The sequence below is a fragment of the Lissotriton helveticus genome, chromosome 6 (genome assembly GCF_964261635.1).
Source record: "Lissotriton helveticus chromosome 6, aLisHel1.1, whole genome shotgun sequence".
Classification (NCBI taxonomy): Eukaryota; Metazoa; Chordata; class Amphibia; order Caudata; family Salamandridae; genus Lissotriton; species Lissotriton helveticus.
Genome location: NC_136067.1, coordinates 2063773986 through 2063792462, shown reverse-complemented (window position 1 = coordinate 2063792462; position 18477 = coordinate 2063773986). Strand labels below are relative to the sequence as shown.

Genomic DNA, 18477 nt, shown 5'->3' with positions numbered 1-18477 from the left:
CCATGTCTGAACTGGGGTGGCCGAGTGAGCTAAAGAATGGTGATGGATTAAACCCAGATCAGTTGACTGGGGGTGAGTGTTTGATTTGATCAAACGCTCCGTCCATCATCCCCTTTTGTATCGCTTTGTTCGACCTAAGTGTGGCAGGGTATGCTTAGACTTGAGTCCCTTGCTCACTTGGCCACTGGATTCAAGATAGCCTGGCTGATGAGGATTATGAATCCGAAACCGGTCCCAGGATGCTTGTTTCCGGTCCAGGGAAGACATGGCATGGCAGTTCGGGCTGCACTGTTCCCATGAGGCACAGGGTCAGACTGATTTGCATATTGCCATGTCTAAACTGGGGTGGCCGAGTGAGCTAAAGAATGGTGATGGATTAAACCCAGATCAGTTGACTGGGGGTGAGTGTTTGATTTGATCAAACGCTCCGTCCATCATCCCCTTTTGTATCGCTTTGTTCGCCCTAAGTGTGGCAGGGTATGCTCAGACGTGAGTCCCTTGCTCACTTGGCCACTGGATTCAAGATAGCCTGGCTGATGAGGATTATGAATCCGAAACCGGTCCCAGGATGCTTGTTTCCGGTCCAGGGAAGACATGGCATGGCAGTTCGGGCTGCACTGTTCCCATGAGGCACAGGGTCAGACTGATTTGCATATTGCCATGTCTGAAATGGGGTGGCCGAGTGAGCTAAAGAATGGTGATGGATTAAACCCAGATCAGTTGACTGGGGGTGAGTGTTTGATTTGATCAAACGCTCCGTCCATCATCCCCTTTTGTATCGCTTTGTTCGCCCTAAAACGGGCCCCTGGCACCAACGCCCCAGTCCTTAAAAACACTATCCTAAGCCCAAAGCCCTAAAGCCATACCCAGCCCTCAAAAAACGCCCGGTCCATACCCCATTCCCCTCATCTCACGACAGTGATGAGGTAGCTCTTCAAGGCTGAGGTGCAGGCCATAAAGAGGTACTGGAAAGGTCTCTTTGTCTCCATTGACAACATTGATTGCCACACAGGGGCCTTTACCACGGATGTATGTCGTTACAACGCATGCTTTTTCCACGCATGCCTTTACAACGCAGGTATTACAACGCAAGTCGTTACAACGACTTGCGTTGGGGGACGCTGGATAGTGAATAGTTTAATTTACTATTCCAACTCCAGTCCCCGTGGATAGTAGGGAAGTTTTTGGATAGTAAATTAAACTATTCCCTATCCTACAGCGCCCTCCAGCCTAAGTCGTTGTAACGACTTGCGTTGTAATACCTGCGTTGTAAAGGTACTGCGTGGTAAAAGTTTCATTGTAAAGGATGTTTCGCCTTTACCACTGTTACCATTCATATGCCCTGACCACTAGAATGCCCTTACTATTCATACCTTTACAACGTAATTCGTTGTAAAAACATGCTTGGTAAAGACATATGCATTGTAAAAATGAGTGGTAAAGGCTGTGCGTGGTAACGGTAGATGCATTGTAACAACCCCGTGGTAAAGGCTATGCGAGGTAACAGCCACGTTGTAAGGCATGTTTCCCCTCAACTGTCTAGCTGTGTGCACTGATTATTAATGGTTTGTGTGAACTGCAGTTCACAATGATGTGCAAGTGCTGCAACACCTGCACTACACCCTCCTTGGCTTCAAAGAGGTCAGACCACCTTTTCACAGAAGGCAATGGCAACATTAGTGATAAGAAGGAGGTGAAAGAGCTGTAAGTGAGGCCTTAAAGTGCAAACACAACAGGATGTGCAGAGCCCACATGGACCTCAGTGGAAGCACATTGTTTAAGGCTTTGGATTGAACACAGGTGGTGCAGCTGATCCTTATTTCAAGGGGGACCTTGTCAGAGCAGAGGAAAGACCTCCATGCCTGCTAGGATCCAGCAAGGCAATCCTGGTTATGGTGAACACACTATTGAACACCAGGATATCAAAGACAATGGTGCATCCTGGGCAGGGTCAGAGTTACAAATCCCACTGAGGCCTCACCTGGGACACTCAACAATGCATTTCATTAAAGGCAATCTCAGACATGTCAATGACTCGATTAGAGTAACAGTCTTTTCAAAAATAAAATAGAGGAAATACCTTTAAAACTGGTTTCAGACTTGTCAGTTTCATATGCAATTGCATAAGTGAGATCTGGAAAATATCTCATTTACATTGACTAGATGTTTAATGACACACCACCTATACATAATTCTGTTTTAACATGTTTCGATAAGACCCGAGATGTAGCATGAGAAAGCATAGAGAGAAACAGGAGATTTGCATGTTGCTTTTATGTATGATGACTGTGCACAACTTGTACAGGCTGTGTGTCCACAAATGAGCAAAACAATTAAAAGTTGAACTTTTAAGAAAACTGATTTAGGCATGTAAGATCTTAGTGTAAGAATGGTCTTAAAGAGTTTTAAATATTGACATTTTTAGCCACAGAGCTCTTGTGTGCTGAACATAAGACAGCTGAATGGGATGAAAACACTGTCAGCAATTGGTTACTTTATACCCATAATACAGATACAGCCAATATATTATCCAGGAAGAGAAGCACATTGTTATTATGCACTCATGGCTTTATATCCTCTAGTTCATCTTGAGTGTGATTTCATGAGAGGTCACTGGCTGTAAATCATAATGGTGATATATAAGGCAGTGTATGGCTTTAAAATAATCTTCTTTCCTGTTCCATGTTAGAGGAGTTGCCACGGAAAAAGACTAAAATGTTGACTTCGCTGCTTATGCCTGATTCCTTGCTCTTCCCTGCCATGACTTTGCTTTGCACCTCAAACCTAAACTCCTATTTGTTCTTCTTACTCTAAAAGTCATGATTTTATCATATGGGACTTCTTGAAGCATTGAGGAAACTGCACAGGTTTAGAACATATCAACTTGAAGAAAGTGGAATATTATGTGTGGTGAGTGACTACCCATCTTGAGGAACAAACACAATCCCTAACAAGTGAACCACCAAAGTCACTAAATACTAGGCTCAACCCCCTAGCAGCAATAGCGCAGAACAGACAGGCTTAACTTAAAGGCAATGTGTAAAGTATCTGTGCAGTACCAAAACATTCATAAAGTCAAACATTTAATAAGGGAAACTAAAGAAATATTTTTTAAAGTTGTAAGTAGAATCAGCACCAATATAAATAATGTAACACTGATAATCAGTGGTTGTAGTAAATCAGGACCTAGGTGTAATTTGATACTGACCATAATGGAGTTTGGGTCAGTTACTTGTAAAGATCAGAGGTCCTCTACTACTAATGTGAAGTTCACCTAGGCAGGGAATGACATACTGTACAGTTACTAGGGCAACTTCAATCTATGTTTAAAAATTCATAATGCAAATGTTTTCAAAAAAAGGATACAGTAACTCAATGTACAAAAATATAAATTGTGTTTTATTAAATATTTTCCATATTAATATCCTATTTATCTGATTTTGACAGAGAAATTACTATATCATACTACATGCATACTGCACCCATTCACATCCCCATACATACAGATCATACATTTAATTACATTCTTTGGAAAACATTCTTAACTTTTGATTTGTAAGAACTATGAACGGGTGATGATACAACATCCCATTATTAATCACAATGAGATATACAGACAAAGAATGCACCAATAAGAAAGATGTGGCTGCAATTCATCTACGTGCGTTTCAACAGAGGTCTGCCTCCTTCAGGAATGCCACTTTCCAAGTATTTCTCTAGTAGAAGTATAATGCCTGACAAAGGGTAGAGAGTATTCTGAAATAGGAGCTAATAACTTCATATGCCGGTCCCGTTGAAAGGAGAGTTTTGGGATCCTGAGGATATATCCACTGTGAGGCTGGAATAATGCTCCTGATAGGTGAAATGATACCAATATGTGAGTTTTTTTTTAATTGTAACCTGGTCCTGAATAAAAGCATATAGTGGGAAGCGACGAGTTGTGTGCCCTGGTTAAAAAGCTGTGTGTTTCACAACAGGAGGGTTATCCTTGTTATGAAGATCACTGTGTCCCCAGCTCGGGTTTCTGTTTAACATAATGCGGTCCCGCTCGTATCCGGATCCGAGGAAGTTTGGGTCAGTTACACCATCTAGGTTAATCCTGGTCAAAAACTGTACTTTCTCACCTGAGTCCTTTAAGTCCCAATCCGCAGAGACCAACAGCAGAATAAAGTTCTGGTACACATGCCGGTAAGCTGGGCAAATTCATGAAAGGCTTCTTGTAGCTTGTTGTGTCCTTGTATCTTGAACAGGAGGTCAGCCTAATGTCCCTTGGAGTCCACTTCTTTGTTCCGGGTACAAGAGGGAGCAGGCCCAGTCTTTCAGGGCTCCTGCCACAGTCACAGCTAGTCCAGTCGTCTTCTGTATTTCCTCAAATCCAGAAAGTCTTTTGAAGTCAGTATCTGTAGGTGCCGCACTTATGATTGGCATTACCTATTGGGTGAGATTGACTCCTGGGCATGCACTAAACAATGGGGTGAAGGTTCCTGGAGCAAGCCCTATCCATTTTGATTTTTTTCATGATGGGGAAAGTGTTTGGCCACACCAAACGTGAGGTCTGAGTGCTGGGGGTCTACTATTATAATCCTAGTGTTCTCACGCTCAAGTTCTAACACTAAAAACCAGTATGGAGCAGCCACTGTACCCCCAATAAACCCAGAGACAGGCATCTGGTTGAATAGAAAAGTAGGGTTTTCTAAAAACCAGGCAGCGGATCCACAAAAGTTCTTTTGATATACTATTTCCATTCCTTTCAACTGTGCCTCCAGTGTTATATGTAAAACCCAGAGACAGAAGTCTGGTGGGACAAAAGAGGCATTCAACAGTAGATTCTTAAGAATTATCCTAGCATCCTGTTCTCTGTGCTACAAAGTGTTATATCTAAACAAAGCAGACTCAAGCAGGCTTTAACACTCAAGCATTATTTGACTCTATCATCAATAAGGATCCCCGCCCTGTGTATTTTGTGAAGATCAGAGGAGTCATCTTTGCCCCATGAGGTGAGTCCGTTGTTTGCTCCTGAGAAGCAGTTCATGCCCTTTTCACTCCAATTCAAACACTAATTGCTGGTTCACTTACGTGGGGTTTTAAATTCAAATTTAGCCTCCAGGAATTTCAGGCAGAAAAGGTATCTTTCAAAAACGTACTTTTCCTTAATATTTATTACAACTCTGCCTTCATCATTGAATTGGATTTTCAAAAACTATTAAAAATTGTCGTTTAGTTAGTTTTCTCGCTTATTTCATTGCTGAGATACACTATTAGAATATTAAATTGTACTCTGGTTTCCTAAATAGGATAGCTAGGCCTGTCACGGTAGAAAATAGTTTTTGGGTGATAGGCACTGTAAGGACATGTTAACATTAATGTTCTACCTGTCCTACTCATAAATAGTACCATGTACCCTGCGTTATGGGCCACAAGGCCTACATAAAGGAGACTATTTCATATTTGAACAGGAGGTTTTGACCTGCTGAAAGGGTTTATTTTGACAGGTAAAATTGCAGTTTTTTACATTGCTACTTTCAGGCTACACTGGTAGACCTGACGTCATGTTTACACTGCAACTGTAGTGAGTAGCACAATAGGGGCTGCAGTCCACTCTTTACATTTAATTTACAGGCCCTGAATACATTTTGTACCACTTACTAGGGGATTAAAGTTAAGTTAAATATACTAATTAACACATTTTCTGTTTAACCATGTTTAAAGGGGGAGCACAGGCACTTCAGCAATGTTTCCCAGGGTTAAAGTGCACAGAGGTCTAACACCAGTAGAATATAGCTTTAGCAGGGTTCAAGTGCACAGAGGTCTAACACCCAAAAAATATAGGTTACTACAAAAAGCGAAAAATCTGGGGTGACCTCGCAAAAGATGTATTTCCTACACAAGTCATGGTCTATGTTTTAAACAATAATGTAGAAAATAGTATCAAAGCATAATGCAGTAACAAACACACTTTTTCTCAGTTTCAGAGAAACTAGGAACATGTCCACCAAAACCCCGCGATTGCAAGCTACCACTGCCTGTTCAACAGTGCAAGGACGACAGTGGCTGCAAAGGCAAACAGAAATGCTGCTCTCAGTGTGGAATACAGTGCACTGACCCTATTGGTATGTCATTTATTCATTTTGCATATTTTTGTGAACGCTATGGCGCCAATATGCATTTGTGCTAGCTACATGAAACAGTTGAGACAAGGCAAAATTGAAAGTACAAGATAGCAGTGCAGGCTTCTACTCATATAATCATTGCAAATATTTACTGACTTAATCTTGTTTGCATTCCATCACTGAGGACTCTGTGTTCCACTACATGTCCCTTGTTGATTGTGTGACATCACAATGAGACTCTGATTTCAGGTGTCACCAGTGAGCTTCTTTTTGCCTGAGAATGTCGGCCACTTCCTTTACCAGGATGATGTAAAACTGCCTATTCTGTAGTGAGAGGCATGGACTTTTTTACATGTACCCCTGTGGAAGAACTGCCTATTGACTCTCTTATGTTAAGGTCTGCCCAGGACACATAACTGGGTTAGTTGTCCGCATCATGTCCGGCACCTGTATGAAGAACTTTAATCTTTAATACTTTACTGAAATATTTTAGATTACACTTTGGCATTATCTATGTTTCAGAGAACCCAGGATTTTGCCCAGTCCATCCAGAAAAGGAGAAACAGTGTGGCAACCTCCAACCACCGAAGTGCAGCAGCGATGCAGAATGCAGAGTTGGGGAGAAGTGCTGTTTTTTTGACTGCGGGGTGCAGTGTGTAAAATCTTTGCCAGGTAATAAGACACATCAAAGGCACAGGACCCATTGAGGGAAAGACAAAGGGCCTATAAACTGAGGAGCTATAGTCTCCCCTAATTTACTCTCCAGTATAACACACTATTTCCCTGTTAGAATAACGTTATATCTCGATCATTAGGATCAAATCACAGTTCAAATGTCATTGCATTTCTATCCCTCTAAATCTGTTACTTTACAATGTTCATTCTGTGTTTTTTTTTATACATTATTTTTTATTATCAAGAGGATTTGTATGGTTGAATCATTTTATGAACAACTGAAATTTTATTTGAATCCGCTAAATGTAGTATAAGACGCAATCGTCTTAACTTAACATCAATGATTTTTGATAATCAATTTGATTGACTTTAAAGAAGGAAGAGAAAATAAACCAGCAGTAATCAAAGGCAGCATGCTACAGCAGCTGTAAAAAAATTCTCTTGTTACATATGAAGAAAAGGCACCAACAATACATAATCTTATTGAACCTTGCACACTGCCCACTTTTCCTACGGTGGGGTGCTGGTATTTTATCTGCCCCAGCCATTTGCCCCAGACATTGCTGTGTTTCGCTTGGCACCCTCTGGCCTCATACAAAGACTTCTCTTGTGTGGCATACCAGTCAACCCTCCTGTGCCATTTCGTTATAGTGGGTGGGATGGGGTTTGACCAGTTAGCAGCAATATCCCTCTTGGCCACTACTTGGCAACAAGCTGTGTTTAGGAACAACTTGTCAGATCTGGAGCCATTGAGACCATCTGTGATTCCCAAGAGCCCATTCAGTGGATTATGTGGAACCTCCCAGCCCAGAACCTCTGAGAGTTCATTTCGATGGAGTTCCAGTATCGTGTTATGGTGGGACATGTCCAAACCATATGGTAGAAGGCCGCCTGGTCCTGTTCACAGCGCGTGCATGATGCATTTAGTCTCATACCTGTGCTATGAGGGCATTTTGGTATTAGGTATGCAGCATGCAGGTAATACAATTGGATCAGACAAAGTTTGGCTGAGGTAGCGACTGTTTTGGTTTCCATCAGTGCATCTCTCCAGTCTTCCTCCTGAAGAGGCCCAATCCATCCCTCCCATTGGCTTCTAAGGTGATCTAATGTGTTTGGAGTGTTGTTTGTTAGGGGGCAGTAAATACGGGAGATCCCTCCCCTTCCCAGGTCACCTGTCATGGTTTGCGCCTCAGGGGCTGTACTCTGGTAGCGAGTGCCATTTGGAATGTGGCTGTAAAGGACATGGCGTACTTGCAGGTACTTATAAAATTGAGAGGGGTGTAGGGTGTATCGGGTCTGCAAACCTTGAAAAGTGTGCATATTGTTGCCCGTCCATATGTCCTCAAGTTTTGAAATCCCAATAAGATCCCAGGTCTTGAATTCCTCTAAGTTGCTGACCTCTCGAAGCCAGGTACCCTGCCAGAGCTGTGTATAACGGGTCAACTTGTTCGGCCATTGGGTGTGGTGCAAGGAGGCGCTCCAGGCCAGAAGGACCACACTGGTCACCATGGGCATAGATCTAAGTATAGGATCCCCATACATCATTGTTTGGATCCTGGGAAGAGCCAAGCGAGCCAGCTTTGTTCTGTATGCTGGGTCTGACCAGTCTCCAATGCAGCATGAGTAAGCGGGTTGCCAGATAATACAGATGCCCATACCCCAGTCAAAGGATGGGATTCAGCATTGGGACAAGGCCAAGCGGGTTCTCCGCCCTCGTCAGAGGAATTTGGTGATCAAACTGTCCAGTTCATTAAATCAAGTCCCTGGGAAATGGAATGGAGTGTTTTGAATTATGTAGAGGAATCTGGGAAGTATCATCATTTTGAAGAGAGAGACTCTTCCAAAGGGAGTAAGTGGTAGTGTCTGCCATTTGTGAAGGTCCTCTCGGGCTCTCTTCACCAGCGGGGTGATGTTGAGTGTCCATTCGAGGTCAGGAAGCAGAGCCACCCAAATTCCCAGATATTTAAAGTATTGCCTTCTAATAGGTATTGTGGATTGCCAGTCAATACATTCTCTTGAAATTTGGAGAGGGACTGGGACAGACTTAGCGGGGTTTAGGTGCAGGCCGGAAGCTTGTCCAAAGGAGTGCAGAGCCCGAAGGCAGTGAGGTTCAGATTTGGCCGGCCCTGCTAAAGAGAGCAAGACATTGTCCGCGTATAAAGCAATTTTGTCTTCATCGGTGCTTAGCCATTTCCATCCCTTGATTCGGTTGTCAGACCGTATGAGGCATGTGAGAGGCTCCATCGCCAAGGTGAATAGGAGTGGAGAGAAACACAGTCTTCCCTGGTCCCTCTCCTAATAGGAAACAGCTTTGACAGCGCCCCGTTGATGAGCACTCGTACCTATGGTCTAGTGAATAACACCTTATCTAATTTACATAAATATTGACCCAGACCCATCTCGATCAGTACATCATCTAAGTATCACCAATCTACGGAGTCAAAAGCCTTCTCAAAATCGATGAGGAGAAGTGCTAAGTAAGGGGTCAAAGATTGTCGATTTGCTAAGGCTATGTAAAGACGTCTGAGGCAGTGCCTGGTGCCCCAAAATGGCATAAATCCACAAATTGGTAATATAGGGCTTCAGTCTGTTAGCTAGGTCTGATGCAAATATTTTAACTTGTACGTTAATAAGAGAGATTGGGTGGTACTCAGTACAGTGTGCTGATGGAGGTTGTTTTTTGGGCATTACCACAATGGTGGCGGCGTCTGTTTCTGGTAGGAATGACCCCTTTTTGACCGCTTTGGCATACATGCCTAAAGTTAGATTTTTCAATACAGTTTTGAAGATTGCTCTTTTAGAAAGTTGGCATTTTCCTTCCCTTATCCCTTTGCGCCTGCAGCCTGTCTTGGGTCACATGACCGAGAGCAGTTGACAGTTAGACTTTGGGAATTTTTCCAATACAGTCTCACATCAGAGGGATTAGGGCCATGTACTGGCTGGAAGAAGGATGGAGCTGAATAGACTGTGCTTTGCCTTCACACACAGAGCCTAACAACCCTGTATTGCCACTGCTGCTAGATTTTGGAACCATGGCAGGGGAGTTAAGAAATACCATTCACTTCAAAGAAACTTTCCAGAAGCTTCTCCCACCTTGCAGAAGAAGGTCACCAGTGTACAAAAATAGAACCTTCAGACCCACTCTTCAGTTCGCTACTGGACCTGGGGAAGGACTCTCAGAGGACTGCCTGCTGCTGAGACCTGCTGTGCACTCTGCAGACTGCTACTGTACCTGAAGGACAGCTTTAGTGCCTGGAGCCTCTCTTGAACCCTCAGAAGCCGACCATGCAGTTGCAACCTACATATTTACCTGCATCCAGGACAACCAGAAGTAACTCAAAGGGCTAGATTGCTGGCCTCCTGTTCTGAGCCACATGGACAAAAAAGGCTCCCACCTTTAGCTTTCTAAAAGGTTGACTTTACAACCACTATCAATAAGGGTCGTTTGGACTGGTGCAAGATGCCCACTAGAATAGTGGACATCATATACCAGGCCAACTTCTCACACTGTTCTGACAACGTTCACCAGATGGACTCTTTAAAAGGACCTAACAATGCCTAAGCTAAACGGGTTTGGTTATCCGATTGCATAACTAATCTGTGATGCAGATCTCACTACTAAGATTACATTAGAACAAAAGCTGACACACTGTACTGTGTGCTACTAACTGTTCTCCTATTGTAAATTACAATTATACTAATAACCTCTGAGTGCTTAACATCCTAATCAGTTGCTCTATTTGACTATTCATAAGGCTAAAGAAATTCATTAGCATAGAATTCTGCAATATGAAGCACAACGTGCACTGAAATATGCCAGAATTTTCTTGTCATCTGCTAACATTTTTATTCTAAGCTGAGCTTGAAGGGCTGAGCCAAGGCTGGTATGTATACTGTGGTATTTGGTATTTACCTGTACATCTTTGTGCCTTAATAACATCCACGTGTTCCTGCAGTGACATCATGTTTTGGAATGTATTGTTAGTTGCTAGGATGTGAGGCAGATTGTTCAGGGTTCCAGTTCTGTTATTAGCTGGTGATGCTGTAGCTGGCTGGGGTCTCCGACATCTTCAACGTAACAAATCTGTTACCTCAAACAAAGAGTCATTGAAGTGGAATTTAACGTATACCTGTGCCACTCTACATAGTGAAGATGGTACTGAACTTTGCTGTTTGAAAGTAGTATATAGTCATTTAAGGAAATTAGATCTGTGTTCAAATACAATCTCACATCAGTTTACGTCCTTGATTACTTTTTAAAAAATAACATTTTCTTTCATATAACTTGCCGTATGGATAATATTTAAGGTACATATATATTGTTTTCATGTAAGTGTGTTTCTTTTTCTTCCCATTGTAATCACTGCAGAAAGTCTTCAACCAGCACATTTAAAATCCTCCTTAGATCCTACCTAAACAACAGGACTCTAAATAATTATTCCTTGTTTGTCATTTGAACATTTTAAATAGTTGCACTTCTCTGGACTTTGTTTTTAACTTTGACCAGAAATTTGAATTGCCTCTGAGAGCAAATATAAGGAATATTTAGTTTTCCATTTGAAAAAGTCTCCCTTCTGTGCTAGTTGCAACCATATTTGTCACAAGAGAACATTGGTCAAGTTAAAAAAAATCAATGAGAGAAAAACCTATATATCTGTATTGTATAAAATGGAATGGGCGTATGGGTTGGAACAAAATCTGGCGTACAAGACTTGAGAACATATGAATCTGAAAATACATATTTACAGTAGCATACATGGAATTGTTCTCCTTCTACACATTTTTCTTTGATGTATGAGAGACTTGAGGTTCAGGAAGTTAAATTGTTTTGCTCAAGAACGCACACTGTGGTCGGTGGTAAAGGGGGTTTCCACAGCTAAGCAGATGCTCTGGAAATAACATTGGTATTTATCATGCAGTGATGTTTACTCCATGAACAACAATATTCCTTATCACTCTATTGTTGTTTCCAGTCAAACCTGGTATGTGCCCAGCTATCCTGGCCAAGTGCAAGCTTCCCCTGGATAAGCCAGAGTGCCAGGATGATAGAGACTGCCCACTGAACAGGAAATGCTGCGAACAGTGTGGAAATAAGTGTCTGGAGCCAGTGCCAGGTAAGGGTACCATTCATACCTCACATTTGATTTAATATGTACGAAAATAACAAAATTAATGTATCTGTTGTAATTTAAGAAATAACGTGTCACTCTACCATGCACACTCAGAAATTGTCATTTGAGAATAATATGTGTTATTATGACTGCTATGATTTCTAGTGGTGTAAAGTTATATATTCTGCAAGGGTATAACAGTGCATTGAGGAAGGGCGAGTTATAGTTAATGTAGTGTGGTGAGTATATGTCAAGATTGTGTGTGGAGGAGCTTGTTGTATAGTAAATTGAAGGTGGTGCATAATTAATAAATGTAAGTAATCACTGTGGACTGTTGACTTATATAACTATAACTTTAGAATTAGAAGTAGGATTTCTAATGTTTGTAAGTTGAAGTTGCTTGAACCTTTTTTTTCCATTAAATGTAAATGTTGTTTATTTTTTAATAAATGTGTGTTTCAAATCGTAGCGTTAAGTTTCATTTAGTTGAGTGTTAAGCGGAGAGTGGTAAGATAGAGTGGAGGACAGTGTCATGGAGTTTAGTGCAGTAAAGTGTGACATGGTCTGGCTCCACGCTAGATGTTCTAGCATGGAACCATGGCATCCAGGTATTCCAGGTTTGCCAGTTTGCCCAGTGAGTTGATGGTTGGGGTTGTATAATAAAGTCTCTCTTAGAGTTTACCTGTGTGTCTCTCTTACGTTATTTCACTGGCGACGATCGTACTGCAGAGGGATGAGAAACAACCCTAACATCGACAGTTCGGTTGAAGGGAGGAGATATAAGGCTGAAGACGTAAGGATTGTTCTTTGCTGTCGGACAATGGGCCACAATTTTGTTCACGTGAGATGGAAGATTATTTGGTGAAATTTGGCATTGAACATAAGAAAATTTCGCTCTATCATCCAGAATCTAATGGTGCCATTAAGAGATTGAAAAAAACATTGAAGGAAAGCATACAAAAGCATACAACTAGTAAGAGTTAACAATTTGAACTGGAGGGATGAATTACAAAATCGTATATCAGCGTACAGATTTACACCTCACTCTACAACTGGGAAGACACCTTTTGAATCTGCAAATACCATTTTGTGTCCGGGGTGGATGTTTCTGGATAAAGGTCTCAAGGACAATGGTATTGGTGAATGGAGGAGCAAGGAATTAGCTCTACAAGGGAAACGGAAATGTATTTTGATGCACGCAAATCTTGAAAGGTTATTAGGTTCAATATTGGTGCTCAAGTTAAAATCAAAGCTCCTGTTGGATGTCAAAACTGGTCAAAATTCACTGCTGTACAGAGTGTGGTTAAACTGTTTAAAAATGCTGTTAAAACCAATGATGGTCGCATCTGGAACAACAGTCAAGTTGTTCATTTTAGGCCTAATTACAACAACATTGAAGCATTGGAGTCTCTTGACAGAGTCTCTCCTTGTTTGGAAAGTGAGTCCACTCACAAGAGTGTTAGAGTCAGGAAAATCCCAAGAAATTGTAATGATTTTGTGAGAGATTGATTCTGTTTATAATGCTCTTTTGTTGTTAACTATTTACCGTTTCTATTGTTTTGTGTAATTTTTAGAGGGAGGAAGGTATGGGTTATCCTTGTTTGTATTTCTTTTTTTTCTTTGACAATATATTTCAAATGTAGGAAGGAAGAAGTGTGACATGATCTGGCTCCACGCTAGATGTTTTAGCATGGAACCATGGCATCCAGGTATTCGAGGTCTGCCAGTTTGCCCAGCGAGTTGATGGTTGGGGTTGTATAATAAAGTCTCTCTTAGACTTTACCTGTGTGTCTCTGTTACGTTATCATAAAGCCTAGTATTGTACATTGGAATAGAGTGGAGAGGAGTAGAGTGGAGTGGCGTAGAGTGGACTATGGTATAGTGTGTTGGTACTCAGTGGAATACCGTAAAGTTGAATGTCGTACAGAGGAATAGGGTAGAGCAGAGTGGCGTAGAGTCAAATAGAGTGCCATACAGTGGACTGGCATAGAGTTAAGTGGCATAAAGTGGTTAGGTAAAGTGTAGTGGTGTACAGTGTAATATCGTAGAGTGCAGTGGTGTTTACTGCAGTGGTGTACAGTGAAGTGGTGTATAGTGGAATAGGATACACTGCTGTGGCGTACAGTGGAGTGGCACACTGTTGAGTGGCATGGAATGAAGTGGCGTACAGTGTAACTGGAGTTCCATACAGTGGTATAACATACATTGAAGTAGAGTAGATTGTAGTGGTGTACAGTGGAGTGGGGTAGACTGGAGTGGCGTATAGCAGAGTGGCATAGAGCGGAATATCATATAGTCTAATGATATGGATTGAAGTGATGTTCAGTGGATTAGTGTGGAGTGGCATACAGTTAAGTGACGTTCACTGGAATAGGGTACAATATAGTGGTGTATAGTGAAGTGGAGTTGACTATAGTGGCATAAAGTGGAATAGTGTAGAGTTGAGAGGTGTACAGTAGAGTTGCATAGATTGTAATAGCCTACAGTGGAGTGGGGTAGAGTGGAGTGTCACAAAGCTGAGTGTGTAATAGTGTAGAGTGGCGTGGCATAGAGTGAACTGGGATACTTAAAACAGACATAGCACAAACATAGATTAACAGATGCAGAGCGTATGTGCCAGCAAAATTGATCATGAGGTGTAAATGCACATTTTTTGTAATAAGTGTATATAGCGCTTATAACACTTGCTGCGTTCTGGGTTAGGGCCTTCTATATAGGAAAGTGTTAGGTTTTGTTCCCCACCAATTACTACTTTATTAAGGTGGCAATAGTTTGAGATATATATTTATACTTGTCTATATATTTTGTCCATCAGTTTAGGAAGCACAGCGCTTTTAAAGAAAAAAGAATTAGAAGCACAGTCATTTTTAGGTATTACTTCTGTACTTCATAGACATTTTTGTGAAGATTTAAATATGTTAAATATTGAAAATATGCTGTAGTACACTACATTTGTAAAACATAGTGTAGTAAAGTATATTGTGATTTTTGTTTGTTTTTTTAAGTACCGTGGTACTCTCGAAGCCGTACTGCAGTACCCCATACATTGTTTTTTGAAGACATACAAACCTATAAATGTTTTTCCCTTCCTATTACCACTTGAATGAAGAAGTAACAGGCAATGGAAAACATCAAACTAAATACTTATATATAGCTAAGGCCAAAATGCGAAACACAGCCAAAGTGTATCTAAAAACAACATAGCCGTCTATAGCTTTTGTAAAGGCAGTCATTAGCCAATCACATAATTACTTGTCATTGCTACGTACTATGATACTTCTGTGGAATACAGAGAAATCCCTCGAAATGTCATGAAAGTAGCATGATAGCCAATATCAGTAAGTTAGTATGCCTTAGATCTTTACCCTACCTACATGTAGTACGCAAAAAACATCATCTGCATACTATAATGTGTAACCCTGCCAAATGTCATCAAAATCCAAATGGGTGTTTAGCCGGGATGTGTGAATAGAAAGTCAATGGCAAAAAAATGCATTGGTGCCCAAACACATTTTTGACCACACTTTTATCTTTGTTCCCCCTAGACCAATCATGTAAAACTTTCCATACTCTGCCAATGTAGACAAAGGAATAGGTCTGGAAACCTTTGTGGATATTCATCAAATTGGTGCAAAGTTATTAATGGTGAAATATCTGAGGAAGTTATATCTTTGGTAACCCAAACTATAAGTACAGGGTGGCTGCAGCCACTTCGTCATAATTTCATATATATATATATATATATATATATATATATTGATGTTGCGCATGTGTGCTAGATGTACATAGCTGCTAGAACGCTAGAACCAGATGAATATGAGAAAATATATACACTCAACGACTCACATCCACATTTCTTTTCCTACAGATCATGCAGGAGTCTGCCCATCCTATATTATTCCAAAACCCCTGATCTGTCCAGCTGTCCTCAATCTTTCCTGCAACCACGATTGGAAATGCAAGGCAGATGAAAAATGCTGCAATGTGGGGTGCCGGCGAAAGTGTGTCAAGGCTCTACCAGGTGAATATCCAGCATTAGACAAGGTACAACCGGTCACACAGTGGAGCTAACCAGAGTTCTTGTAATAAAGCAGTGGGGCTACATACTATGAAGAGACAATGCTCAATCCAAGTCACACGGTAATGCAACTTTCTGGGTCAGGAATGAGATCTTTTAGCGAAGTAGGGACCTACTATTAGGTAGTGAGTACGTCACAGTCCACAGCAGACTCAGAGAATAATAATAATAATTAAAATGTATGATTCTTGGTTACATGATTAAAATATGCATTAATACACTGGACTACTGGAAGCTCTGTTGAAGACAAGAGAGTAGTAAATGATGCCCCTATTTCTGCTACAGTATCCCATTTTGGTGTCCCAGTTTCTTGCATTTTTGTTTAGAACATTCTGCCCTCAGTGGGTGGAATGTTTAAACATCCTTTCTGCCTTGTGGTTGTATCAATAGTTATTGTCCTCTCCCTCGTTAAGGGCCTTTGCTGGTGGCTCATATTTATGACTCACATGGAAGGACTTTAACAACCACGGTAGCCTTAGTCAGCAGGCTGTAATGCTGTCTGAAGTGTCTAGGTCTGATCTTTATTGAAATATCAAGGAGGTGAATGTATGGAGCGTTTGTGTGAACTCCCCATCTCGTAGTGCTGGGGTCAGTTTTGAAGTTTATTAAAAAAAAATAAACTTCTGCCAACAGAGGTTTGGTCCATCAGAAGAAGAAAACATGTTGACATGAGACAATTAGAAATCAGGGTACAAGAACAGAAAGGGCTTTGAAAAGCAGTAATTAAAGCTAAAAAAAAATGGACTAATAAAACAAGTGAAATGTTCTTGGAAGAAGTAATGATGGCTTATGCAATTTTTAAAAAGCTCTCTCCTTTGACCCTAATTGCTCATTGAGTAAAGGTGCACATATACATATATGAGGTTTCTTCTAAATGCAATTATTGTATCTCAAGAAATCAGGAAAATAGCTGTTTCTGAAGTCACCTGGGAGGCCATAGGTGAGGGCATGAGCCGTCTATGGCAGTGGTGGAATTAAGGTGGCACAGGTGTGGATATTTTGAGTCCATCTTTTGGAGAAGGGCAGTTGGAAAGCCTAAGCAGTTACAATTTTAATCAACGGCCCTGGACCTTTAACAACCAGCACATTCTACATTAGACTAGTGAGTTCATCATTTTAGGGGTCCGTGACTCAAAGGGTGGCTTTTATTAAGCTTCTTTAGTCGATATTAACATGTTCTAAGTGAACTGCAAAGGAAATGCTTAAAAAGCTGTTTTTGCTTTTTTTCCTTTTCAGAAAAAATGGGTGCTTGCCCGAAGATGACTCTACTTACGAATTTAAAGGATATCTGTCACAAATGTAATAATGACAAGGACTGCCCAGGAAATGAACGATGCTGCGCTGGACCGAAGGGGCGCGAGTGCCTACCGCCACCCAGATTTGTTGGTAAGAAAGAGGTTGATTTTTTCTTAAACATTGGATGAGTTACATTCTTTCACGATTGGAGGTATCTGAACCCCTCATGAACAATGCTGTTCATTCCTATGGGGTAGAGAAAATGACCATACGTCAGCATATTATCAGGATAAATGATTTCCCCTCATGCTTCCTACCTTTTCTATTTGCAGAATAGTAATTTCCCCATCCTGCAGTCGCCAATAGTGAGGAGATGCAAGCAGGCGTTTCTCTGGGGGTTGCCATTAAATTTCTCATCTGAGCTGCTTCAGTGCTTGCCCTAATCAGTCAGTCAGTCAAATAACTTTATTTGATTCATAAGAATCATAAACGTTTACAAGAAAGTTTGTACATTCGTTTTAAAATACATAAGATTTTATCAAACATACACAAAAATTGACATAAAGTTACATAAAATCAATAACATTTGTTCATGATTCATAACGTTTCCTAATTAAAAGAACAATTCTCCTCAAACTGCGCACAGAGCTACATATGGTAACGGTTGATAATGACCTCAGGTATTCAAAACCTTCTTGATAAGTACAGGGACGAATGTCCCTTAGAATAGGCTTAATGAAACGGGCTCTTGGATCTTTATAAAGTAAACAAAAAAGCATAAGATGCATTGTGCTCTGATGGGCTGCATTATTACATGGACAAGGCGGAAGTCTCTCACACCATCCCCCCTGTTTCGGAAAAGCCAAAAGAAAATGCTATGTGCAGAATAGTAGTTTTCCCATCCTGCAGTCACCAATAGTGAGGAGATGCAAGCACGCGTTTATCTGGGCGTTGCTATTAAATTTCTCATCTGAGCTGTTTTAGTGCCTGCTCGAGTCCAAACCTATTGACAAGCTGACAATGTGTAGAGTCGCCTCACTCCTAAAGTACTATTGTACTCCATGTGGATTATCAAATGAATCCCTTTGTACAAGTGACTCTCTAAGGTCTCCGCATGTACCAGGACAAGGGACATTCGGTAGTCCTGGTACTATTGGATTTATCGGCAGCGTTCAATACCATATCCCACAACATCTTGCTCGAACGTCTTGCAGAGATTTGGCTTACGAGTGTGGCCTTGGCCTGGCTGCAGAGTTTTTTGTCCGAC

General features: G+C 41.2%; 1 protein-coding gene across 2 annotated transcripts in view; it reads left to right on the top strand.

Moving 5' to 3' along the window:
• LOC144764004 (uncharacterized) overlaps positions 1 to 18477 on the top strand; it is a 167851-nt gene that overhangs the window by 134198 nt on the left and 15176 nt on the right. For both annotated transcript variants that reach the window (XM_078650130.1, XM_078650129.1), the window contains 5 exons: positions 5967 to 6110; positions 6633 to 6782; positions 11759 to 11899; positions 15765 to 15917; positions 17211 to 17360. In XM_078650130.1, coding sequence (XP_078506256.1) covers positions 5967 to 6110; positions 6633 to 6782; positions 11759 to 11899; positions 15765 to 15917; positions 17211 to 17360 — 738 coding nt within the window. The remainder of the gene's footprint in view (positions 1 to 5966; positions 6111 to 6632; positions 6783 to 11758; positions 11900 to 15764; positions 15918 to 17210; positions 17361 to 18477) is intronic.